This window comes from Crocodylus siamensis, chromosome 12 (genome assembly GCF_052110815.1).
Source record: "Crocodylus siamensis isolate JL-2025a chromosome 12, ASM5211081v1, whole genome shotgun sequence".
Lineage (NCBI taxonomy): Eukaryota > Metazoa > Chordata > Crocodylia > Crocodylidae > Crocodylus > Crocodylus siamensis.
Genome location: NC_143406.1, coordinates 31484563 through 31511928, shown reverse-complemented (window position 1 = coordinate 31511928; position 27366 = coordinate 31484563). Strand labels below are relative to the sequence as shown.

Here is a 27366-nt window from a genome sequence, read left to right as displayed (position 1 = left end):
GGTAAGGAAATTTCAGAAGTCAGCAACATCCCTTTTTAGTGTCTACTGAGCCTACAGATAAGTCATAAAATGAGACAGTACTAATAACACTTACCTATTTGTACTTGCTCTGGCTGGCTTAGCGACACAAAGGCTGACGTATCATCAATCCAGGACACCTGAATATTACCTAAAATTGAGATACAAAAGGTTATAAGAAGTTAAGACACTGCACATAATTAAAAAAGAGTTTAGTTATGGTAATGGAGTTCAAGATGCTTTTATTCACATTATTCCCTGTAAACACGTAAAGCCCACTGACATTAGCCCAAAATCTTTTAACTAGCAGCATTTACTAGTATTGTGACATCCATCACCCATGTACTTGGAGATTCTTAAAGCTAGGATGAAAACTTAAACTACCAGTACTGTTGTTTGGTACTCTCTCAACAGCCTGGTGTTTCAGAGTCCTCTCAATTCTGCAAAAGCTTTCAAAATAGTTCCGGTTGTAGTTACCTTAGAATTGGTGTTACTGTTTTATATTATTTTAAGTAAGAATGCCAACTAAAACAAAATTGAAGCAATTTCTTCCATGGAATTTGACCTTGATACCAATGACTAGTGGTGATGGCAGAGAAGAGATCCCTAGTTTTAAAAAGACCTGCCCTGCCTGAAAAACTGATACTACTCTATGACAGACTAGTGCAGCTCCAGCTGTCATTCATACAGTTTCTTCCTAATATGTGCATCCAAGTTAAGGACTCCAAATCACTGGGGAACGACAGTCCCTCATGGAAGGCAGCTAAGCAGCACCTCAAAGAATGCCATTTGCTACACTGCAACTACAAGTTTTTCAGTATCTGTCTACACTACTGGATGGCAACATTTGAGTACAGGCTGCTTCAATAGAGCTTAGCTCTAAACATGAGCTGCTTTGAACCTGGCCTGTGCCGCTGCAGTCACCAGTCCTTCCCTCTCTCCACAGCACCCCCTCCCTCTACACATACACAGTACTGCCATGACCGCTTCTCCCAGGGAGAAGCAAGTGAAGCCCCCCTGCCACCAAAATGCTGCTAAAGATCTCTGGTCCCACGTGCTGGATAAAATGGCTCTACTGGCCATAGGGTGACCCCTGGTCTACACAAAGATCCACTGAAGGTGAATAACTACAAGTTACCCATCAAGAAAATGGCTAATAAAAGTTGCTTCTAAACAACAATTAAAAACAGCATCACTATATTGATCTGCTTCAGAAGTTACACTAAGGGAACAGTAACTGGTAAAAATGTCCGAGTTGAACTCCAGCTACATGCCAGACAAATCTCAGACTCCTGTAAGGCAAGATATCACCTACGCCTCAGAAAAGGGGTACTCAACCTCCAGGCTGTGGGCTAGATCCTGCCCAAGACACCACGTAATTCAGTTTGTAGGGCTCCCCAAGCATGTTGAAATTTGATGAAAGGAGAGCCATCGCACCTTTTCCCTGCTACCAAATCTCCAGAGCCATGGGGAATCCCAGGACCTGCACACTAGATCAGGTGTCTAATCTCTGGGACCCAATCTAGCCCTTGGGAGTAGAAGGGGATGGTGCCAGGCCCAACTGTGGCACACAGGAGTAGTGCCAATCTCCTGGGGCCCCAATCCCAGCATGTGGGGCTCCATCCAGCCCATGGACTGGCCTCGGGTCACTCACTTGGCCCGTGGGTTGAGGTTGAGCACCACTGGATTAGACGAATGCATGCTCTAACATGAGAATGGAGAGCTATTTGTTCAGGTATAAGAGAGCTAACAGAAACCTGAAACCCTCTATGAATGCCCCTGGGTAGAAATCTGTCCTTGCCTTGGATTTATTATCAGAACCTTTTCAATTCTGAGAGATTTTAAAAATGGCTTTGGTTCTGAATAAGTAAAACATAACTTTAAATATAGTCATATGAAACAAGAAAATAAAGAAGTTTGGAAAGAGATATGGGAAATTAAAAAAATAACAATTAAAATATTGGGTGTGGTCTGGGAGTAACTGTATGTCTAGGACTGGTATATGGGCAGGCCTTCCCATCAGAGCCTTATTTCAGTTAGTGAACTGAAGAAACAGACATTAATACTTCTATGTTTAGGAAAATAGTTAACATTAGAGGTGTACCAATGCATTGGTGCAATATTGGATTGACAACGATATAAAGAAAGTTAGCTCTATAAGATATTAGCTTGATAATGTGCATCAGATACCGGCCTATAAAGTGGCTGATATGTGGCCCATGCATGCGAGCAGCCACAGAGCAGCACATAGGTGGTGAGGAGCACAGCCTGGCAGCTTGGAGAACTGCATACAGCTGGTAAGTCTGTTGTGGTAGATGGGGAGGGGGAAGGGAAAGGGTGTGGGGGGGGTGCAGAATAAGGCCCCCATGGTAAGGAAAGGAACAGGGCTTGGGCAGGCGCTGCCCAGCCAGGTCAGAGTGGGGGATGGAGCCGTGCCTCATCAGGGGGGCGCAGGGCAGCTCCTACCACTGTGTGCACCCCAGGAAAACATGGGAGGAGGGGCGTGTGCCCCAGATGTGTGGGGTGGGCTGTTGCCAGGGCTGCACTGGGCTCTTGGGGGGGGGGGGGGGGAGGCTCGGCCAGGCTGCAACAGCCCCCTTCCAGCACTGCTGTCGCCTGCCCCAGCCCCCCACTGGGAAACGCTCGGTGTAGTCCCAGCCTACACTGGCAGCCCACCCCACACAGATCTGGGGACACAGCCCCCCCCCCCCCCCCCCGCTTCCCCTGTGCACTCCTGAAGTGCACACAGCAGCAGGAGCCACCCCACCTTCTCCACACCCACTGGATAAACCACAGCTGTCCCATCCCTGCCCCACCTTGGTTGGGCAGCACCTGCTCCAGGCTCCTGCCCAAGACCTATGTCTTCCCTCAGAGCAGGGGCCTTGATCTGCCACGCCATGCCTCTTCCCTCCCCCCTCTCATTCCACCACAACAGACTTACCAGCTGCACGCAGCTCTCCAATTTCCAACACAGCTTGGATCGGTATCAGCCCCAAAAATCTCTAGCTAACATGACAGATTCAAAAGGACAGCAGTGCTACATTCAAATCCCCAGTAGGAAAAAAAAGTGAAAAGATAAGCCAGCCATTTTAGGTATCTGTACACAGCAAGGTGGAGATAAAAATGGAACAATTCTTAAAGCCACAGATGAAAAAGAATGGCCAACTGCACCCTGTTAACACTGACTGGGGCTTAACAAATCTCTGGGTCTGAGGGCAAAGTATAACCTCTGGTACACAGAGTACCAGGAAAAACCCTAGCTTTGACAGAGAACAGGATCAAATATTTCAAATGTGAATCATGAGTTCCGTGTACACTTGACAAGTGAATTTGCAAATCAAATATACTCAGGTCTCTTTATGCAAATTAGTTTTGTGCAAATTCACTTATATGCAACAACCTTATTTATACCAGAAATTCACTTTGTGTAAGATCGGATTTTTCTTGCAGAAAGTCAGGCAGCAATGAGCTCCCTGAAGACTGGCAGAGTTCCAGCCTGCAGGGAGCTGGGAGAAGCGGACAGCAGGCAGAGAGACAGGGTCATCACGTGCACGTACAGCACATGCATGTAGTCCTAAGTGGCCTTGAGGGCAGCTCCAGCAAGTAAGTTGCCGGGGGGGAGGGGAGGGGAGGGAAATTGGGGCCCCTGTAGGGAGGGAGCTGGGCAGGGCCGGGGCTGCTGTCCAGCTGGGGGGTGCTTGGGGCCTGGAGCCACAGTGTGCAACTGCAGGGCCCCAGCAGGAAACGAGCCACCAGAGGCTTGATCCTGTCAGGGGAGGGCTGGCTCCCCACTGCTAAAGACACTTGGAAGGAGAAGGGGCAGATGCACGAGCGCAGTGAGCCCTGGCCCCGATCCCGAGCTTGGCTTGACTCCTCTCCCTGCCTGGTCCCAGCACCCCTCACTCCGTTGCCCTAGCCATGTACCTCTTGTGGTGCAGAGCTGCACCCCTCAAAAAGCAGCAAGCACAGGAGGTGCGTTCCCAGGGCAGCACAGGATGAACAGCCACCATTTCTTGCCACCCTGCTCCAGGTGCCTCTCTAGTCCAGTGGGCATGACCCAGAACGGCAGGGAATAGCAGGGCTGTGCGGAGAGGCTACAAGCTCCCTGCTGCACCGGGTCATGCCCACTGGGCTGTGGAAGCAAAGAAGCAGGGGACAGTGGGGCCGTGAAAAAAAGGTGCTCACCCCACGTTGCCTTGGTGACGTGCCTGCTGTGCGGGCCACTGCTTGCAGCATGGGGCAAGCACCTTCTCTGTGAAGCCCCACTGTTTCCCGCTTCCCTGCCCCAGATGTCTCCACAGCCCAGCAGGCTCAACCTGGTACAGCAGGGAGCTCATAGGCTCTCTGTGCAGCCCTGTTGTTCCCAGCCACCCTGGGTGGCTCCTGCAGGACTGGAGAGGTGCCTGGGGAAGCGAAGTAGGGCGGAGCCAGAAGTGGTGAGCAGCCAGCATTTCCTGCCGCCCTGCTTTCCTCCCCCAGGTGCTTCTCCAGCCTGCCCCGTCCTGCTCTGGTGACACACCCCCTGCATGTGCCACTGCTTGCAGCGCAGAGCTCACAGCCTCTCTGTACAGCAGTTATTGTATTGTGCAATTAGTGTTTGAATTTGTTATGGTTTGAGGGGGGCAGTAGAGCGAGGCTGTTATATATCCCTTGTAATTACATGTAATAATGAATTCATTCTCATTTTATGTGAGGTTTTTTTGGAACGCAAACCTCACAAAGAGAGACCAGAGCGTATTTCTTTGTAATGAAACTTTCTTAAAAACAGGTAGCATGTCTGTGTCTCAAGCATAGCTGATTCAAACAAACATAGGCAGACTCTTAAAGCATGAAACCATAAATCAGTCTTAAGACCTACATCCAAGCTCCAAAAGACCTATAAAGTAACTAGTAAACTGCCTGTCAAGAATGATTGGGGTGGGGGAGGGAACAGAGCACGCTACCCACCACCCCATGTTGCCACCACCTGCCACTCTCTCCCTTCCACCATGGCGGCACTCCACCATGCCGGTCCATCCCCTGCATCCCCCTTTGCCAAGGACGGAGCGCTGCTACAATGGCAAAGACAGAGCTGGCCACTGCCACCGCTGCCACCTCTAAGGAGCAGGTCCAGGGTGGGGGTGGCAGCAAAGCCAGCACTACTGGCCTTACCACACCCCCACTCCAGCTCCTCAGTCCCCGGTATCATGGCGGCGCTCCACTGTGTGCGTCTGTCTGTGCAGAGCACTCCGATTGGTTGTTTCAGCTAGCATGGTCATTGGCTGCAGAGACAACCAATCAGAGTGCTCATAAAGCATTACGAACAGACTAAGGGTTTTATTATATTAGAAATTTTTGTTTTTAAATCAGGAGATACAAACCAGGTAACTAAATGGTAATGCTAACCAGCTATTAAAACAAAACAAACCAACCCAAGCCTAAGCCATAGCTCTGTATCTCTGTCATGGGCAACAAGAAGGAATTAATTTGTGGTTGCTGAGTTACAACGCTGGCTAAAGGACTCCAGGCTTACACACAGGGCATACATTGTCAACATAAACACCAAGTGGAAAAAATACTTAGAGTTCTATCATGAAACTATTTAGTTTTTTTATTAAAGGGGTGAGGGACAGGGCCTTCAGTCACCTGATAAAAAATACACAAACAGAATTATGGCATTTTAGGTCACATACTAATGAAATGCAACAGTTTAATTCCAAAAGACAATTAAACATCTGAAGTACATTTTTTTCTCAACGTTCTACTTTAAAATACCTAGTTACTCCTTTCATAACTACAGCTTATATTACCAAAAACATTCTATTTTCTTTAGGGGTGCACAGATAGAGATTTTGAGGGCCAATACTGATAGCCAATTTTTAAAGGAAGCATATCAGCAGATATGATCCGATTTTTGACAGCTGCATGCAGCTGGTAAGTCCATTGTGGTGGAAGGGGGGAGAGAGAGGAAGGAAGGGGCATGGAGCGGGGAAGGGCGGGAGAGATCACCCCCCCCCCCATGGTGAGGGAGGGGGCAGGGACAGGCACTGCCCAGTTGGGGTAGGGCAGGCACAAGATGGAGCCATGGTTTGTCAGCAGGAGGGGTGTGAAGGGGCAGCTTCCACCACTACATGCACGCCAGGATGGCATGGGCAAGGTGTGTGCATGTCCCCAGATCTGCGCAGGGCAGGGCAGGTGGGCTGGAGCCAGGGCTGCACCAGGCTCTTCTCAGCAGGGGCTGGGCTCAGGATGGGGGTTATGGAAGGGGCTGCAGTCACCCCAAATTTTGCCATAGCTTCCCCCATAGCGCTGCTCCCAGCACTGCCGCTGCATGCCTGACAGAGCCCCAGCTCTTCCCGGCACATGGGTGGAGGCAGGGTTTTGAGCCAGGGCTGTGCTGCGACTGCACTGGGAGCAGGGCTACAAGGGGGCTATGACGAAACCTGAAGTGGCTGCAGTCCCCTCTGTAGACCCCGCTCTGAACCCAGCTCCTCCCAACAAGAGCCCAGCACAACCCTGGCTCCAGCCTGCCTGCCTCCCCACCCCCCGCACAGATCCAGAGGCACATACTGCCCCCATCCGCCTCCCCCCGTGCCATGCCTCCCATACCGCACAGCGGAGGGCGCCATCCCCCCAGCCCCCCCAAGAAGCCGCAACTCCATCCCGCACTTGCCCTTGCCCCTCCCTCCCTCACTGTGGGGGATGTTAATCTGCCCCCCATGCCCCTTCCACCACAATGGACTCCACACTGCCAGGCTGTGCTCCTTGCTGCCTGCATACTGCACTGCTGCTGCACAGGGCCATTTATCAGCTACCTCAGGCCAATTTCTGATACAGACAATTTTCTTTACATCAGTCTGATATTGGATTGGTACTGATATATCGGTGCACCTCTAATATTCTTAGGACACCTTAGAAACTGAAGACTGTAGAAGAATGTCCTGAGGTACTCTGTCACCCATAAACTTCACGTCAAAAAAGTTAGTACATTTATTTTATGAATGACAATGAACATCCTAGTACAGCTCCAGTTCAGCTGTAGCACTTGATACCTTAGCATTCTGTTTGTGTATATTATATAGCAAGCCTCAGGTTACAATTTCAAACTAAAAATCAAGAACCTATGGAAACTGTGGCTTGAAATGTATGTTATTTTCAGAATTTTTGTTTTCCAACTTATACCAACAGATTATAAGAAAGTTCTTTTTGAACTTCTGCAAATAATAAATTGCTTATTTTCTTGCAATTGTTAAAACCAAACTAAACTTTTTAAATTTTTTAGTTGCAAGTTACTATACCTCTGAGAAGCCAGCTGTTTGGAACTTCAGTTATGATAATTTCAATACTAATAAAACCATAATTGATTCAATATGGTTTCTGACAATTCCCAGTTCATGTGCCAGGTTTCCAAACTGGCTTGTCATAACAGTAAGGTTAAATATTTGTCCCATAAATGAAACTCCAGTTAAACCGTATTCTTTGAAGTAGTTTCATGAAAGGCACTGTAGTATAAGCAATTTTCTCCGTTATTTCTAATCATTCATAGTGCTTTAGGAATGTAGAACCCTGCCTTACAATGGAAGGAACTCAGTATGGTAGACAGCTAACAGCTCATAGGGCACAGGGACTCAATGTAGGACAGAGCTGAGAGCTGGTATCTGGGGCAACTATTAAGTTATCACCAGTTCACAACCTGCTTCCAGTGGTAGTGAAGGAGAAAAAAGAAAAAAAATACATTTGTCAGTGATTCAAGACTCTTTACTAGCTAGAAGAAATCTTTCTGGGCCACTTGAATCCCACTCCAAATGCATCTTAAAATGGTTTACTGAACTGATTTCCTGTGCAGTATCAATTTCATCTTTTTTTAATTCCAAATAGATTACAAGATAACTTCTCACTCTTCTACTTGGATGCAAGTCCTATTAGTCTTCTATTTGCGTTATACCCTATATTACTGTGCATTCTGGACTGCTTTGCCCTTGCTACTCATCCAGAACTAGTGAAGATTTACCTGGAGTATAAAACCCATTTTTTGGCTACACACTTAAAGAAGGATATGGACATATTTAAAAGATCTCAAAAATGATTAGAGTTCTGTGAAGCATGAAGAAAGGCTGAAAGAACCAGGACTATTTAGTTCTGGGGAAATGAAAATGCAGGGGAAACCATTTGAAGGATGGTTATACAGAGGGTGGAGGTAAGACTTTGTGACTTCTAGGGACAAAACTAGAAGCAATACATCAAACTGCAAAAAAGCAAATTTAGGTTGGAAATCAGGAAGACCTTCCTTATGAGGGCAGTTAAACACTGGAACAGGCTAGCCAGAGAGGCTGTGAAATCACCTTCAAGTTTTTAGTAGCAGGTTAACAGAACACTTAACTGAGGTGGTTTCCCAGGGATAATCCTGCCCTAAGAAGAGTGGAGTGAACTAGATGACCACCTGAGGTCCCATCCAGCTTTATCTTTCCTATGATTTCATTATATTTAATCCATTAATATGAAATTTACTCAGTACTTGAGGTGAGTGGAAGCAAGGGTTAGGACTTACCTTTTATACCACATACAATTACATTTACACACAAAGAATTGGTGGAGGACTGGAACTCAGTTAAAGGTGAGACTTAAGACCGGCTTAAGTGACCATGTTTTCACTAATGCCTATGACAGGTCCACAAAAAAGAAATGTACTAGTGCCATAGTACTCAAACAGTACATGTAAGAAAATCTTATTAACTACTGCAGTAAGGATTCTACCTCCAAGCAGATCTGGGGTTACAGTTAATTTGACGTGGCAGTCTCTGCCTGTGTGTATAGTTTACCACACTGTTAGTTTATGCTTAGGTTATTAAAATAAGTTGTCCAAAGAATCAGGATGTTAATATTTAAACATAGTAGCTTTTAATATAGAGGAATGATTGTAAAGACCTGACAATTAACGTGCACTCAAACATGAACACTTATGCAACTCCTAACTCTTACCAGTTTGAAAAGACTACACTTGTTCTCATTTGAAATGAACTTTGATTACAAATTAAAATCAAGAGAAATACAGATGTAGGACAGGAAAATAAGTTGAATCCAGCAAATCTGTCAAACATTTTGTTAATACTGTGCATTTCTTAAGAATGGTGAAACAATAATAGGTGTTATATGCAGCTGTATTGCATGCACAGTACTTAGCAAACAGAGCTGGATGCCAATTTACTGCACCAAATCCAATCCAAATATTCAATACTAAATAAGGTAAAGACAGGAGAAGGTTGAGGCAAATGTTTCTTTTAGAAACCAAGTGTCTTGAATAATTTGAGAAGTGGCACTGTTCTGCCTAGCCTATGATGATTTGCTAAAATTTAAAAATGGAGGGAAAGTTTTATACTTTGCAACCCTATGCCATCACATGCTAGCCAGTTTCTATCCACACAGTTGTGGAAGAGAATTACATCTACTATTTCTGAGCAAAACCAGCTATTTTAAATTTTATTTCAATTTTAGTTTTAAGATAAACATTCTCTTTAAGTAAAAATAAACACACAACTTCTGTTACATGGGAATTTTGTGTGGACAACATACCACTATATTCTGCAAGAATGAATTTAAAAAAGTAAAAAAGTTAGTTTAGATTGGATACCCCGAAAAACTCCACTGTTAGAACAGATGCAGTGGAATAGACTGCCTAGAAAGCTGTGAATTCTCCATCGCTGGAGGTGTTAAAGAACAGGCTGGACAGCCAGGGGCCAGGGATGATCTAAGTGTAGCTATACCAATGTTCTACTAAGGGTATTTCCTATGCTTCTGGGCTTTGCTGGTTGCCCCCGTCCCCTTTTCTGCTACACGTGTCAGTGTTTTTAAGTCTCCCTCAGAGGCACTGGGTGTTGGCTACAGCCAAGGCTAGGGACTGACTGGGGTGTGCCAATGCTCCTGCTGAGACCACAGCTGAAGGGTCCTGGCTTGAGGGTCTTGCCCTTTTGTTCAGGGTCAGACCAAATGCCATTAGTTGAGGTCAGGAAGGAATTTTACCTCATGGTCAGACTGGTACTGACTGTGGGGGTCTTTGCCTTCCTCTGTCGCAGGGGGAAAGAGGGGAGGAAGCATGGCCCTCTACCCAGGATCGCTTGAACATATATTGACAACATTTCATAGAAGCTGGAGGTTGGCTGCTGTGGCTCCCCTGCTTTACCCGTGGCAGGTTAGGGTGTTAGGTTCTAAGTAGAGTTTAGACCAGGGGTCAGCAAGGCCTGGCACATGTGCTGAGCATGGCATGCAAGGCCATTTTGCTCAGCACGCCACTGCCAGCCTGGGCTCTAAGCAGCTACTGCCAGCCACGAGGCCTGGGCTGCTCCCAGCAGGCAACTGGGCAGCTGCAAGCCCTGCCATGGTTGGCAGCAGCTACCCAGAGCCTGGGCCAGCTGCAGCCAGGAGGCTACAAACATCTGCTTCAGGATCCGGCATTAGCTCCATACTGGCAGGTGCACACATGCTTCAGAGCGGATTTTGTCCAGTGGCCCAGGAGCCGAGCTCCATGAGCCCACACATTTGGTTCTGTGCATTTGTCTGCCTCTGTCTGGTCTTGTGCATCTGTGTGAGCACACAATTCTGGTTCTGGATGTGTGTGCATGCGTGTGTTCTGGCTGTGTGTGTGTGTGTGTGTGTGTGTGTGTGTGTGTGTGTGTGTGTGTGTGTGTGTGTGTGTGTGTGTGTGTGTGTGTGTGTGTGTGTGTGTGTGTGTGTGTGTGTGTGTGTGTGTGTGTGTGTGTGGTTCTCTCTCTGCTCTCCTCTCTCTCTCTCTCTCATTTGTCTCTTTTCTCTTTCATTGCAATATGCTCAACAAAAAAGGAATACACAAAGGCAACATTTATGATTATTAAATATACTAATATGCAGTGCAGCCTGCCATGTACACCCCCCCCCATTTTGTTTTTCTGGCATGCTGGCATTCCAGCACCTTCCGTGGTAGACACTGTGGTTTTTTCAGCACTCTGGCCAAAAAACGTTGCCTACCCCTGATTTAGGCTATGGATTGGGTCAGATTGGTTTGGATATGGTTGATCCTGCCTCAGGCAGGGTATTGTACTAGATGACCTCTGGTGGTCCCTCCCAGCCCTACTTTTCTATGACTATGGTTATACTGACAGAATACTTTATTCAAGCAGCATGGATAGTAGCATTCCCGAAAATTATTTTTTTTCAGATTTCATGCTAAAAAAAAATAATTACCTGCGTAATGATTTGGTTCAACATGATAGAGCTGCAGCAGTTTCTGGCTGCCTGTTTCACATGACAGTAAAACGAGCTTAACACATTTACCTTGGGAGAGCAGGAGATTAAGACACATACTTGTAGAGTAATGCAAACAATATTTGCTCACTGAACAGCTGAGAAAGGTTAAATAAGACAATTCACCTTCCTGAAGGGTGGACAGAGTACCAAGATCATAAGACAGCAGAAAAATGTTTAGAAAGTCTAAACATTCCAGGATGAGAAGTGCAAAAATGTTACAGACAAATTGGTATATGGAGTGTATTCAGAATACATTACTACCGTTACATTTAAAGTTTTCATTTTTTAACTAGGCAGTTCACTTCTAAAATCATAACGTAATTATATCATCTTTAAATTGCAAGCTAACCACCTTTAAACACTGACTTCAGGACATGGATATAAATATTTTAATGCATCACCGTTGATTAACACTTGAAACAGAAACTGTTGCCTCAATACCTGTGTATTTGCAGCACCAACAGGAACTGTAGGTGTGCAGTACAAAGGCTTTGCTTTTAAAAAGCAGGCCTATTAAATGTTCAAGTTACTATGTAAAAGCTTCAATTATTAAAACTGAGTTGTTAAAAATATTTTGTCCTTCGTGCATTTTACACTTTGATGCTCACCAAGCTCTGATAGAAAAAAAACAAACCCATCATTCATTTCTTTCCACGGTTTTCTTATCTCAGTAAAATTGTATGTTAAGGTCCGATTAAATCAAACTCACTCATTCTGGTGATAACAATCTGATGATATACTGACTGAATCCAAAACACCTGAAAGTGTTTTCTTAGCTGATAATGAAACAACAAACACAAACTACAATGACTAGCATAAAATGTTATTTTAAGTACTGTCAGACTTGTCATCTAGTGTCATCTAGTCTATAGAATATTGAAGTATTCTATACTAATTCAAGAACTAAAAGAAATGAAAGAAAAAAAACCTCTTAGTAGATTGCCCATTCTTTGCTTTTAGGTCTTACCAGTTCTTCTAATAGGAATGCTTTAAAAGTCTGCCATAAGATTGTAATAAATAAATAAATAAATAAATAAATCTTAAATGATGAACAGGTGCATAGTTGGTATGCAGCATGAAACATTAAAAGCATGAATGTCTTTTTCAGGGCAGTAAATCTCAGTCTGCTTCATCCTGCTTTAAACACTGCAGTGGCTCACTGGCAAGTGTTTCAAGTGTTTATTACAAGCATTGTTCTCACTAGACCAAACATTTAAGACACTTATTTATTATGAAGTTAAAAGTGAATAACATTATGAAATTAAAGAGCTCATATTCTAAGCTAATTATCTTTAAATATAAATTTTATCCATTACCCACCCCTGCCAAAGTTCTTGTTTAAAAAACAATGGTCTGTTAAGCTGGAATAGTAGGAAGAACTGATTTGTCAGGACTACTGACTTGATCTGGCATTTGACTAGTCACTCTCAATCTCATTTTACCTCATTTGTTTCCTCCATCTGTACTAGATAGTATGACTCCCAGGATGCTGAGAAAATTAACTTAATCAGCTGTAAATGGGCTCTGAATTCTTAAGAACTCAAGTGCTCTGCATTAGTGTACTCCAAGTACTGGGTGCTTATTTCTCAAAGGACTGTTTCCTAAATTAAATAGTATTGCACAAGTGTGACCCCTAGTGGCAATGAACAATGTCTACAACACATGCTATCACTACAAAGGGAAATGTATCTATCACCAGATCAGAGTTTCTGTGGCCATATTTACACATGCACTTTACTGCAGAGCAGACCAATTAGCTGTATAGTAAAGTGTCCCCATCTACATGCGAGATGGTATTAGACTGCAATAAACTAATACCACCGTAAGATAGTACTGTCAGTGTCAGTGCTATCTTACAGTGGAGTAATTAAATACATGTGTAGACACTGACCATAAGCATATATTGTGCCAGCAACCTAGGCATAACAGGGCCAGATTCCTGCCTGCCACCTAGCCACATAGCTCCACACTTGCAGCACCCTCATGCCCCAGCCAGCTCCTTCTGCCACCATCCAAAAGCACAGGGCAGAGCAGGGCAGGAGCAACCCTAGAATAAACTGTTCCACCCCAGCTCAAATTACTGCTGTTCCAGGTGCATGTGTAGACACTGAGCCTAGGAGTAGGTTACTACAGCTCAAACTGCTCTAGAGTTTATTGCTTCAAACTGTATGTGTAGCTGCACCCTGTAGTTTCTAAACTCATGGTCTCTGAAGAAACAAAAAGTTCACAACTCATAATGTACACATCTAAAGAATTCTTCATTCTATGCATTTCTAGAAAATCTCTATGGTTAAGCCAACATTGTACACCCAACTTCCCAAATTATAATACTAAGACCCAGCCAGTATATTAGCAGCATAGCATGGAAGAGAAAATAAAATAAAAAGCTCACACTTTTTAGTTACATAAAACCAAAGGTTTAGAACCAAGAAAATATCAGATGTTTTCAAATCCAGATGTAAAGGAGGACAAAATTTTGAGAAGCATGAAATCTTTATTTTTAAAGATCCTGCCACTTGAAGAGAACATGACACAAACCAAACACATCCTCACACTTACATAGCAAAGAATACATTGCAAGCTTATCTCCCCTCATTGGAGATCAAATATTCTTGTGGTTACTACATTTACTTCCAAAATTATATTTGACTTATATTTTTAGCTGTCATAATGCAGTTTAGCAAGTTTAAATAAGAGCCAGCACCACATGAAAACTACTTTCCAGACGCTGTCAGCAAATTCTGAGGCTCAGACTTCTGGGATTAGACTTGAGAGAAAAAGGGAGGGTGTGTGTATCCGCTCCATCAGTGGGAGGATTAGAGTAAAACTGAAGCAGAATCATACATACTAATGAAAGCCTGCAATGAATCCCCACACACAGCCAGTGAATTCTGATTTTCCGACACCCAAATGTCTTAAATAGTAAGTGCCTGAAACATTATCAGTGCAGTTGATCAAATGCTAGTCTATTTACCTTAACTCTAAAATATCATGCATTGGTTTGGTTTCAAAAAGTGACAGGTCCTGTTTCTATAACACCAAGCTGTAAGACTGAAACCTGTTTTTAGTTTAAGTAAGTTGATAATAGTTCTTTAATAGATAAAATACTAGCAGGGCCTTTTTAAAGTACTGACAGTTGGGTGGACACATTCAAATAATCTGAGAGACTTCTCTCAGGTTTGTTCTCCTGGTAAAGAAACTTGCCCAGATCCACGTGTACATACATTTGACTATTGGCGGGGGTGGGGGGAGCGGCACGGAAATTACAGGATGCTTTGAAGCCTTCCTTAGCCTGCCTGGAAAAACAGCTCATGGTCAGCATGTTTTTCCCTGTGCAGCAGAGTAGCATAGTCCAAGCAAGGGACACACTGACTCCCTTGAAGGGAGGGGAGACACTGAAAGATTATGTTCTCTTCTGAGATGATCCATGGCATGTACAGACATTTGCTCTCCCAAGAGAAACTCTCCTGGGAATGATTTAAGTCTGGTTGTTATTTTTCTCTTGTAGTGGCCATTTTTACCATGGGAGAAAAAGCCTGAACATCTGTACACTCATGATTTCTCCTGGGAAAGTAGCAACTCTCCCAGGAGAAACCAAACAGCTGTATGAGACCTAAATCATAAATGGTTTTATTTAGAAGTTTCAAAGCTAGCGTAAAAACTGGTGTTATGGAGAACCCATGGAAACCTATGCAAAATTTTCTGGAAAGGGTAAGCATTACTCACCAAAGGCACTGAAGAGCTGGTAAAGGTCACTGGTCTTCCACTCTTTGGGAAATGTAACATGAAGAACATGATCTCGTTTTGGCTGCACTATAAGAAGGAAAAAAGCTTTAATAAAACAAGTTACCCATTATTTTTCAGGATATGAATTAGTGTTATTTATCCGAAATGTAAAAACAGACCGCTTTACATTTAAACCTTAAGACTATGATAACTGCACAAAATTACTATATTTATACAAGTCAGTCTGTCCAACTGACTAATTTGTATGTGAAACTGAAAATTGTGCATGCCACAAAAATGGTCCAAAGCTATCCACATTTTTGGTGCCGTCTCCAGCCCCTCTTATACCACATTCAAATGGAAATCAAAACTGCCTAACCTCTTTATGTTCCAACTTAAATCAGTAACTGCATTTTACCATTTTGCTCTTCACTCAGGGAATTTATACATGTACATTTGTCTGCTCCAATGTGCCGGAAATCTAATGCACTGGAGCAGATTCGATGAATTGAATCTGCGGAACATGTAAACTGGTGCGCCCGGTGCTGCATTTGTATAAATGGAGAAATGTGCATCAGCACTAAGAAAATGATGGCAGCGCGCTCTGAAACTAAGGCACCTTTGAAAAAGCATGCTGCCGGCATTTTCTTAGCGCATTTCACAATTTATATAAATGCATGCGACACAGCGCTGGGCGCTTTCAAAAGCACCCAGCATTGAGTTGCATGCATGAGTGCATACACTCTTAGAGCTTACTGTATAACAGTATTTCCAAAAACAAATGCAAAAACCACTTTGCTTAGAATCCTTGATGTCCTACTCTAACCAGGACACAGCAACACAATGACTCTTCTCTGTGCTACCTAAAAAAGATCTGATGCATAGGATAGCATTTTCTATATTGCCAGAAGCCCATACTATACAGCAGAAGCTTTTAACAAACTATTTAAGGAAAACTGGTTCAAAAGTACAACTTTCTACCAAAATACATTACGGACTGCATGAGCACTGAAGCACTGACATGCCCTATCCGCCCTTGGAAAATTCCAAGGTAGCATTTGCTTGCTGTAACTCTGTCAATAGAAATACTCCATCCCAAGTCAAACAGCCCTACAAAATTATACCTTATTTTTCTTATTTTGTGACCCCAACAATATTGCTCAATATAATGCATGATTAATGTGATTAATATCATAAGTAGTGAAAGTACTGCTTAGCATGTGGCTCATTCATCTCGACCAAACAATCTTTATTTTAAAGGCATTTATTGCTTTCTCCCCTGTATAGTCAGTTATGTTGATTTTTAAAAAAATGCAGAATCTCTCTAGAAGCCACTGATACTATGACAGTTTAAGACGGTAACATTTGTAAAAAAAAATGCAATCAGAAATACTGTATTTTTTTTCAGATTTCAGTTGAAATTTAGTAGCTTAAAAACCTTGAAATAGATCGAGACGTACAAACAAACAAAAAAAAGCATGTTAAATAAACTCAAGACTAACATTACCAAGGACCTGAGGATGGCATCCCAAGTTAAGAATAACAAAAAATTGTTTTTCAGATATATAGGGAGTAAAAGGAAGTCCCAGGGTGGTATAGGACCACTACTGAAATGGGAAAAAACAATTGGTGACAGACAGGGAGGATAAGGCTGAACTCCTCAATGAGTTCTTTGCCTCAATCTTTCTAAAAGAGGGGGCAAGACAAGTCTCACATTGTAGAGAGGCAACAGCTGGGCACCAGACTACCAAGCGTTGACCCTGAGATGTTGCAGTCACTTGGAAGGACTGGATGTGTTTAAGTCGGCAGGCCCAGATGAGCTCCATCCGAGGGTACTGAAAGCACTGGCCAATATCATTGCACAGCCACTGGCAAGAATATTTGAGCACTTGTGGCACACGGGACAGGTCCCAGAGGACTGGAAAAGGGCCAATGTGGTCCCCATTTTCAAGAAGGGGAGGAAGGAGGATCCAGGCAACTATAGGCCAGTCAGTCTCACCTCCATCCTTGGCAAAGTCTTTGAAAAGATTAAGGCTCATATATGTGAGAGCCCAGCAGGAAAAATTAATGCTGAGGAGAAACCAGCACGGGTTTGTAGCAGATAGATCATGCCTGACTAATCTAGTCTCTTTTTATGATCAGGTTACAAAACACCTGGACACAGGAGTAGGGGTTGATATTGTTTACTTAGACTTCAGGAAGGCCTTCAATATGGTATCCCACCCCATACTGGTGAACAAGTTAAGAGGCTGTGACTTGGATGATTACACAGTCTGGTGGGTGGCAAATTGGCTAGAGGGTCATACCCAGAGAGTGGTAGTGGATGGGTTGGTATCGACCTGGAAGGGCGTGGGCAATGGGGTCCCACAGGGCTCAGTACTTGAACCAATACTCTTCAATGTCTTCATAAGTGACTTGGATGAGGGAGTAAAGTGTACTCTACCCAAGTTTGCAGATAATACAAAACTGTGGGGAGCAGTGGACACACCGGAGGGCAGGGAACAACTACAGACAGACCTGGACAGGTTGGACAAATGGGCAGAAAACAACAGAATGCAATTTAACAAGGAGAAATGCAAAGTGCTGCACTTAGGGAGGAAAAATGTCCAGCACACCTACTGCCTAGGAAATTACTTACTCAGTAGCATGGAAGCTGAAAGGGATCTTGGAGTCCTAGTGGACTCCAAGATGAACATGAGTCGTCAGAGTGACAAAGTCATCAGAAAAACTAACTGCACTTTATTGTCATGCATCTGCTGATGCACGAACAGAACCAAGGAGGTGATATTTCCCCTCTACAGGGCACTGGTCAGACCACAGTTGGAGTACTGCGTGCAGTTTTGGGCGCCACACTTCAAGAGGGATGTGGATAACCTGGAGAGGGTCCAGAGAAAGGCCACTCGTATGGTTAAGGGCTTGCACGCCAAGCCCTACAGGGAGAGAATAAGGCACCTGGACCTCTTCAGCCTCTACAAGAGAAGGTTGAGAGGCAACCTTGTGGCTGCCTATAAATTCATCATGGGGGCGCAGAAGGGAATTGGTGAGGCTCTACTCACTAAGGCACCCCTCGGGGTCACAAGAAATAATGGCCATAAGCTAGCAGAGAGCAGATTTAGACTGGACATTAGGAGGAACTTCTTCACAGTTAGGATGGCCAAGGTATGGAATGGACTCCCAAGGGAGGTGGTGCTCTCCCCTACCCTGGGGGTCTTCAAGAGGTTGGATGGGCATCTCGCTGGGGTAGTCTGAACCCAGCATTCTTTCCTGTCTATGCAGGGGGTCAGACTCAATGATCTATTGAGGTCCCTTCTGACCCTAACATCTATGAATCTATGAATACTGGAATGGCATTCAGACATATTATTCATGGCAATGTTTAAAGTCTCTACTTAAAAGGGGGAAATAAACATTCATGTACATTTTATATATATTTCAAATTTTACTGATGAATACAGCCCCACTTAAAAGAACGGATGAGTTTAAAATATAGGATTATGGAAGAGCTATTTCTTCTGGTGTGCCAGAGATCACGGTAAACAAACAATTCAAATCTTTTTTTAAAAATTGATACATCATACTTAAAATTGTAAAATGTAAAATTAATTCTAAAACAAGATGTAGATTTGAACAACATCTGTTTATATACAACATAGGAAAAATGAGAACACTATAAAATAATTATAATCCTCACTGAATAAAGCTTATCAATTTTTACCTTTCACACTTATTTTACTACACTTTGAACCTTCCCTTTAATAAATAACAAGGTCTTAGAATTAGTTTCAAGTCAAGGATATTTACACATGACTATTCATCATTTTAGTGTTCCACAACACCTATTCAACACATCTAGAAAGTAGAATGAGTTATTAAACTAGTCACCAAAAACTTTCACAGCAGGTTGTTTTACAAGTTGTCATAAAGGGAACAATACTTACATTAGTTACAAGACTAACTATAACTGACCCTTTTCCTAAGCATGGCTGCAAGCCTTTACCCAACTGTAATACCATCACATGCCATCTCCCTTTTACATTGGGCCCTGGGCTACTGCATGATTTCTCCCTTTTACATTGGGCTACCTTGTGGACCATATTTACCCAGAAGGCCCAAATAAAGAAGATTTTAAGGGGGCAAACCTTCAAGAACTTAACTAGCAGGCAGCAGAGGTGAGAAGTGGTCAGGCAGCTTTTTCAACTTTAATTTCTTACAGCAGGAACAGAGAAAAAGATTTTAAAAAGAAAAAAGGTCCACCTGATCATCTACCCTAAGTTTATCGTCCCTCTGGAAGTTTAGGAATGCCTAACTACCTCAGACCTCAAGAACACTCCATCAGTTTTTCCCTTTGCAAACAAACAGCTCTCAGATAATTATCTTTATCACTTTAGAGAGACAAATTGTTAAGCGTTCTTTCTGAAGCTGAGATAACAAAACACGTCTTGTAATTAGACAGCACCTAGAAGTAGCAACTCCACAGTTTAGTAACTGAGATATCATTTCTTAATGACCCCTGACATAGTACAGGCAAACTGTTGTCCTAGAAAAAGGGTGCTACATTTCCAACTAAAGGTTTAGCGCTGAAGTTTATAAGCAAAAACCACTTCAATAACCCCAGATATACATAAAATAACTATTTCTATAGTCATATTCCATACTCAAATAAACTAGACTTTTAACTTTCACAATTTACATTTCTCTCTCAAGCAACAACCACCTTCCTCTGAGTATTCAATTAAGCTATTGAAAGACTACTTGTTAGAGAAGGACATTCTTCATTCAGTGCACAGAGGAAAAAAAAGTATCAAAGCAAGAAAAATGCTAATTGGTAGAAGAATTTATAAACCACTTATTTTTAATCAAATAAATAAAAATAGGTTAGGTAGTGTTGCAGTGATGCTGTAACAATGGTGGTCCAGGAATTATGAACGAAGAATGTCTTGCATTCTAAAACCTGTCTAACTTTAGCCCAACCATGCAGTTGGCCAATAATAGATAAATTGCTCACAAAAACCCTTGTCTCTCCAAAAGTGTTTTAGGCATTTTATATATTAAGCTTCTCTAAGTTAAAATTAAGCCTTTGTATAATCAAAAACTAGAATCGCCTTGGAACATAGCTTTAAAGTGGATAAAACAAGATATGGCATCCAAATATCTAACATTTGTATAGCATGATGGGTTCCACATTGTATTTTCCATCTCAAAGTATTAAGCTTTCATGCCTGTGGCTCTTATCGATCTTAATCAAAGTTTTGCTTTTAATAATGGAACCACTTCATTGTGTTCAGTCACTGACTTTATTTTAAAAACAATGATTCTCAAGTGGGCTTGCAGGAGATCCTTTTAAGAGTGCTCACCCCCCTCCACTGCCAACAGTACTACAGCTACCTGAGGAAGCTCCCTGCTTACCACCGCCATGCTCCCACCGCTGACAGCGCTGCCGCCGCCTGCGGGAACTCGCTGTGCCCCCCAGCCTCCAGGGTCACGTGGCATTCACGCACAATAGGGTATGTTTGGGTACGTAGGCACCTCGCTCCCATCCTCGTGGGCAGAAGGGCTGGACAGGGTACAATTCATTGGTGGGCACCATGGGCCGGATGCAGGCCATGGGCCATATTTTGCCTGCCCCTGTCCTAGAGGCTTGTAGGAGGGCTGGTTCCATCTGCGCCCCATTTCTGCCAGCAACATTAACTTTTGAGAGTCTTTCTAGTGAGTGTTAGTGCTAACTGGTGCAGTAACAACAAATTATTTGCAGATATTTAGTTCTGATGCAAAATTTCGAGAAGCAAATGTCTGCTCTCTTCATCCCCACTGCAGGAGTGATGGAAGCATTTGCTAGACCATTGATTCTCAGCTGGTGACCCACACAGTTCTATCAAGGACACACCAGATATGAAAAGGTAATCACTGTAATAAATAAGTTTTTGATACAGGGTACTGATAAATTCTGAAAAGTTATGGAGGAGTGCCTTGAGTCTAAAACAGTTAAAAACCACTGCTTTAGGGTCTTAATTTTCACCTCTTCCTTCTTTGCTGCAACTGTATTTGGCCTGAAAACCTTGTGCTTAGGTTAAAGCTAAGTATTGTTATAAACAGAATGTTTTAAGTGAAATTATTAAGTAGTTAAATATTCACTACCATGTATTCTTTAACTGCAAAAAATAAAAGCTGGCCATCTTGCAAAACTTCAAGATTGTAAATATTACTTTGGGCTACCATTACCAAAGAAAGGCAGTTAAGAATAAAGGGCAAACTTGTTATCTTCAGCTACATTAAACTTGCCACAGAAAGTACAAATTTATCTCATTAAGCCATTTTTGGGTTGTATTTCATACATAGGGAGGACACTCCATCCAAAGTTACAAATGTACTGAATTACTTTTGCATTTGTTTATTATAAAAAGGGCATCAGTAAATTTAGACTTTTTGTTAATTCTGAATATGGTTCAGCTGGGACTGAATTCCTGTGTTCTGGCCATAGGGTACATGTTAGGAACAAAGCACAGACCTACATCATACTTTTCTGTGCGTCAAGATACCTTCTTATAGAAGTCAGCATGAGTACTCTCTCTAAACTAATTACTTCCATTAATACACATTTGAGGACAACTTAGCTATAGATATTAATGTTTTTGTGATTCATTTAGGAATAATGCCACAGTTGAGGGAAGCAGTTAAAAAAAAAAAAACCCTCCCCGCCCCCGACAACAGGCCTACCAAGGCTTTTTTCGGCTAGTTTCTCTGAAAATTGTCACATGGATGTGTCTTAAAATAACAAACAGAAATTCTGCACTTGCTCACGTGGTTGAACTTCTTTGCTAGAGAAGTGATAAATTCAAGATAACATGAAAGGAAAAGCAAACAAACAAAGAAAACTACTTACAGTCTGGTCCTTCCAAATTCAGGTATGGTATGTCCGTTACTCTCATAAGAAATAACCTGTAGCAAAAGGAATAAATGTCATTAGCAAGCTAGCTCTCTTAAAGGCTATTATAAAGTTTAGTTGGGCATTACTTCAAGATAGTTAGAAGCCATATTAATTAACTTAGCAATAATATTAACAAACAGAAAGCATAAATACATATCTTCAGCACCCCACTGCGAGAAATTCATTTAATGGGACTAGGCAGCCTACAAACAGGTCACCATACTATTTCAAAGAGATCAAAGAGAGATGACAAAAAATAACATACCAAAAAACCTCTCCCCCTTCCAAAATTTTGACGACAGATTTATTTTTATTCACTGCTCCTGCAGTTTTCTGGTAGCTGCAGTATTCAGAATCCTGAAACGTGGGGCATCACAACATAGCCAGTGAACCAAATATTAAAGGACTTAAATATTTTTATTTTTAAATCAGTGCAGATTGTTCCTTTGCCTAGTTTACAAGAATATTCTGCATGACATGATAAGAAAGTGAATTTCTTAGTTAGGGGTTGTAGAAGTAGTCAGAAAAACTAATAAACTTCAGCCCACTTAGTTTACATTAATACAGAGAGGTTCCCTGGAAGGTTCCTTAATGAATCTAACAGTTAAAAATGCTCACAGACCTCATGGAAAAATAAATCTGTTAGAAGTTATATACAGCGTGCCTTGCAAGTGTCCTGATTGTTAACATTTGTTACATGGTTCAACCACCATCACTGCCAAGAGGCCCAATCATCTTGCTTATCCACAGACCTCTGTGAAAGTTATCTTTGACATTTTTTTTTAGTTCTTACCAAGAATAATCTTATTCAAAATGCTGCACAAGAACATGCTAGTTTATATTAATGCTAATGTAACAAGCTAGATAAAATCGTCCAGTTTAACCATACAACTGCTATTGTATCAACAGTGATATAGAAAAGCAAGCATCTCTCGTGCCTCACTGACCAGAACACTGAGTGGAAGACAAAGCAGCACATTATCCATATATTTTCAGTCCTTTGCTTCCTCACTTGGATTGTCCAAGGGCATTGCTTGTCACAATTATACTCATGCAAGTCATGCATATCAATTTTCACTCAGCTATGCGTATATAGGAAGGAGTGAACTGTCCAATAAACTTTAGAAGCATTTATTCATATCAAAGATGTCCAAAATCCTCTAAGAACGACGTTTAAAAAAATGATAATGTTTCATAGAATGATTCAAAGTTTTTACATTTAACAAGTTTGTATTATTGCTTATATAGATTCACTGGAAATCAGTAAAAGTTTGCTGCATGATTTGCATCTCTACCAACGCATCTCAAGTAAGACACAAAAAGTAATCCTCCTGCTTTACTCAGCCTTGGTGAGGCCGCAACTAGAGTACTGTATCCAATTCTGGGCTCCACACTTTAGAAAGGATGTGGAGAAGCTTGAGGGAGTCCAGAGGAGAGCCACACATGTGATAAGAGGTCAAGAGAACACGCCTTATGACAGGGGCAGGCAATTAATTCGCGCAGAGGGCCACTAACTGAGTTTTGGCAAGCCATTGAGGGCTGCATGACAGGCAGCCAGGGGCAGCTAAATATTAATTTTCTAAACTTTTTCAGGGGCCCCGTGGGCCAGATAGAGTGGTCTGGCAAGCTGCATGTGGTCCACAGGCCGCATTTTGCCCAAACCTGCCTTATGAGGAAAGACTGAGGCATGGGACTCTTCAACCTGGAGAAGCGAAGGATCAGGGGTGACATGATGGTAGCCTATAAGTACATAAGGGGTGTGCATCAGGAACTGGGAGAATGTCTGTCCACCAGGGAACCCCAAGGGAAGACAAGGTCTAACTGTCAAACTGCTGGAAGACTATTTTAGACTGGACATAAGGAAAAACTTCTTTACAGTCCAAATCTCAAAATAGGCTGCCCCCAGAAGTGGTGCTAACTCTGGATACCTTTTAAGAAACTCTTGGATCATTATCTTGTTGGGGTGATCTGACCCCCGCTGACTTCCTGCCCCTTGGGCAGGGGGCTGGACCCGATGATCTTGCGAGGTCCCTTCCATCTTAATGTCTATGAAACCTATGACATTTTTATTGATTTCTATTTCCTAAAACTTGCTTTTAAATGGCCTGCAGCTAGAAAAAACATTTTAAAAAAAGGAAGTGTTAGAGTATGAAAGCTCCTTCATATCAATTTTTAAATGGTATTCCAAATGGAGACCGTCTTAACTAGAAGTAGCAGCAGCAGGTTTCAACATGGCTGGGGCAGTAGTATTGCCATCTCCTAAAAACAGGAATTTGGCTGACCTGTCAACAAGTCTTTGTACTTAAGACTTCCACCAAGCTAACCAATGCTTTAAACACATATTTCTAGTTAGTCACTAGTGGTGCCCTTACCCATTTAAGAGAAACACCTTTATCCTCATTAATACGGTCATGTTCAAAACCATAAGAAGTTGTATTGAAACCACCCTACAATTCTGCTGGCTAAGTGATGGCACACAGTTAAAATGTTTTAATTGTTCACAATCTCCATCCAGAACTACCCTACCTTGTCCAAGCTCCACTTGCAAACTAAAAACTATGTTATATAAATTAATCAAATCAGGTTTTCGTTTATTATAATAGACATATGGGAGTGATTTTTACATGAAAAAAATCTCTATACTGTGTATCAGCTTCCCCTGAGATTTAGGATCAGAGTTGCATCTACAGTGCTAATATTTCAGTAATAGTTCAGTACTCAACAACAGTGTTCAAACTTAATTATGTATTTTCTCTAGTATACATTTCTATACATCAGAATAGAGAAAAACCTTAAAAGGATTTAAGAAAAAAAAAAATAAGGTACATGTTACAAGCAGAACACAGATCTACATTATACTTTTCTATGTGTAAAGACACCTTCTTACAGAAGTTTGCATGAGTACCATCTCTAAACAAATTAATTCTATTAATACATATTTATTTAGAAAAGCTTAGCTGGATATATTGATGTTTTTGTAATTCATTTAGGAATAGTGCCAGAGTTGACGGAAGAAGAGCTAAAAAACCCAACAACCCCCCCCTCCCCCAACAAGCCTACTGAGGGTTATCTCAGCTCTTTCCTCTGAAAATTCGTCACACAGATTTGGTTCAAATAGTTATTTGGGGCAGGGAAATCTCCAACCAGTTGTCACTTCTTGATCCTGGTTTTCCTCTGAAGTAATCTGAGATCCATCAGGAGCACCCATGAAACCAGCCAGTATTTTCTAGCACAACCTCCTTTGAACTATTGTTCAGCTACCTGCTTCAAAATTACCTTACTGTCTTTTAGAGTGAGAATACCGTGTCACCAGAGAAACTGTAGAACAACATAGAGACCCAAAATATACTTGAAATTACACAGTATTTTGCTTTCCAGAGATTTTTTTTAAACAAAAAACCCACTAGGTTTATTAAACTAGATAATTTAGCAAGTTTGACAATGACACTGGGTATTTCCAACCGTAAAATCTATTTAGCAGCACCATAGCTTGGGGCAAAAAGCATTTGCTATATTCAAACCAAATAATTCAGGGCTGTTGGTTGTAGTTGTGTTGGTCTAAGGACATAGGCACCCAAGGTTCTTTGGGTAAAGGTGACTAAATAGTTGGAAAAGATGTTTTTTTGCAAGCTTTCAAGTACAAACACGCTTCAGGCACAGGGAGAATTCATTGTTTCTTTGTGTGCTTTATATGCAGACAACACAAAAAAACAACAAACTCTCCCTGTACCTGAAGAAGGGTGTTTGAAAGCTTGCAAAGAACAATTTTTCCAACTATTTAGTTGGTCTGATAAAAGATACCACCTTTACCCAAAGAACGTTGTACTCAAATAATTTATTTATGGAAAGTTTATTTTAAAATTAACAGCTTAGACTACACCACAGTTAAGAAAAAAAGAGTTTCCACATTACACTGAAGAATTACTGCCGACTCTGAAAACACTAGTGCTATTTTATCACTAGCACAGACAACTCTGAGTCAAGTCTTCCAAGGCGATCTGGTATGCAAAACAGATTCTCAAGGCCTGGACCTACAATCAAGAAACACTATTTTCAGCTGCTTAGAATTCAACACAGAAGCTCTACAGACTGAAGATATATGTAAGCTAACTCGCATGCTGCCGGCACTATGGACCTCTATGGGCTGCGCATGTACCTGAAAAATAGAGTAAATTAGTCACACTGGTTTCCACACTGCCATAGAAGGATTATTATTGGTACTCAAGCTACCTAGTTTAAATCTGACTCAAATATGGCTACACTACCCTGAAGTCACACACTGATTGGGAAGGGCAACACTGAAATCATTTAAGGCCGTCACTAAAAGAAAACCCCTGGGGAATACCAGACCCTCTCAAAAACAACGCACCAAAGTAAGATATGGCCCTTGTTTTTGAAAGGCAGAATGAAACAGAAAAAAAATTCCTTGTAGTAACAGGGACTAGGGAGCCAAACCTGCCCACTGTTCTGCTCCCCCAAACATGCGCAGGCTTAACTTTTGCTTCTGCCCAGCCCATAGTAGAAACTGCTCTTACTGTACATTTCCTTGCATGTACTGCACATGCTAATTTCAGCTGTTTTTCTTTTTTTGAAAAGGTGCGTTATATGAAAAAAAAAAAAAATGATGTAAGCAACTGACCAACACTGTTCTTTAGGATTTTCTAGTAATAGGCACAATCTTGAAAATAAGGTAATGATTTTCACTGAATTTAGCAGCTTTGATACCAGCAAGACACCCTACACTCCCTCACTAGCAGGTAAGCTGGTTAAAAATAATCTGAAACAGAACTGATTCTAAAATACTTGCAATCCAAGCACTGTTTAGTTGGAAGTAATTATGGGGGGGGGGGGGGGGCGGGAGGTGTTTCATTTTGCAGATTTTTTTTTTTTTTTTTAAACAGATAGGTGGGGGGAGGTCTCATTTTGTAGATTTTTTTGCAAGTTCTTATGCAAACACAAAATGTAAACACAAAATTATGTTCGATCAGTTAGCATAGCTTGTGTTTCTTTCCACTGCTTTGACAGAGAATACTGCTGCTAACAGAAGTACTCTAGTTGGCTGTTAAAAAAAAAAATATATATAGTGAATTTCTAAAAGCACTTAATTTCTTACCGATAAGCAGCGTTTTAGACCAACTCAGACTATTCACAGCCCACCTCAGCTAACTTGACTTTTGTAGATATTTTAAGAAAAGGGAAAGAATGGTAAAAAGCTTCACTCTGGCCAGATTAGGACTACAAACTTTATTATTATCACCTGCAAAATTCTTGATAAGGATAGCAATTAACTGCCATATCTCCTCACATACTACACCCCCCTTTCCCACCCCCCCAAATAAAACATGCACCTTTATTTGGGAAGGCAGAATGTAGTTGTCAGCTTGCAACGTTTAGTAATTATCAAGTAACAAGCTGAATGCAGCAGCTTGCTCACCCTCAAC

General features: G+C 42.1%; 1 protein-coding gene across 2 annotated transcripts in view; it reads right to left on the bottom strand.

Moving 5' to 3' along the window:
- The window catches only part of PARN (poly(A)-specific ribonuclease), a 122327-nt gene that overhangs the window by 60187 nt on the left and 34774 nt on the right, over nucleotides 1-27366 (bottom strand). For both annotated transcript variants that reach the window (XM_090023600.1, XM_090023601.1), the window contains 3 exons: nucleotides 21881-21936; nucleotides 15001-15087; nucleotides 95-169 (listed from right to left, as the gene is read on the bottom strand). In XM_090023600.1, the coding sequence (XP_089879726.1) occupies nucleotides 95-169; nucleotides 15001-15087; nucleotides 21881-21936 (218 nt within the window). The remainder of the gene's footprint in view (nucleotides 1-94; nucleotides 170-15000; nucleotides 15088-21880; nucleotides 21937-27366) is intronic.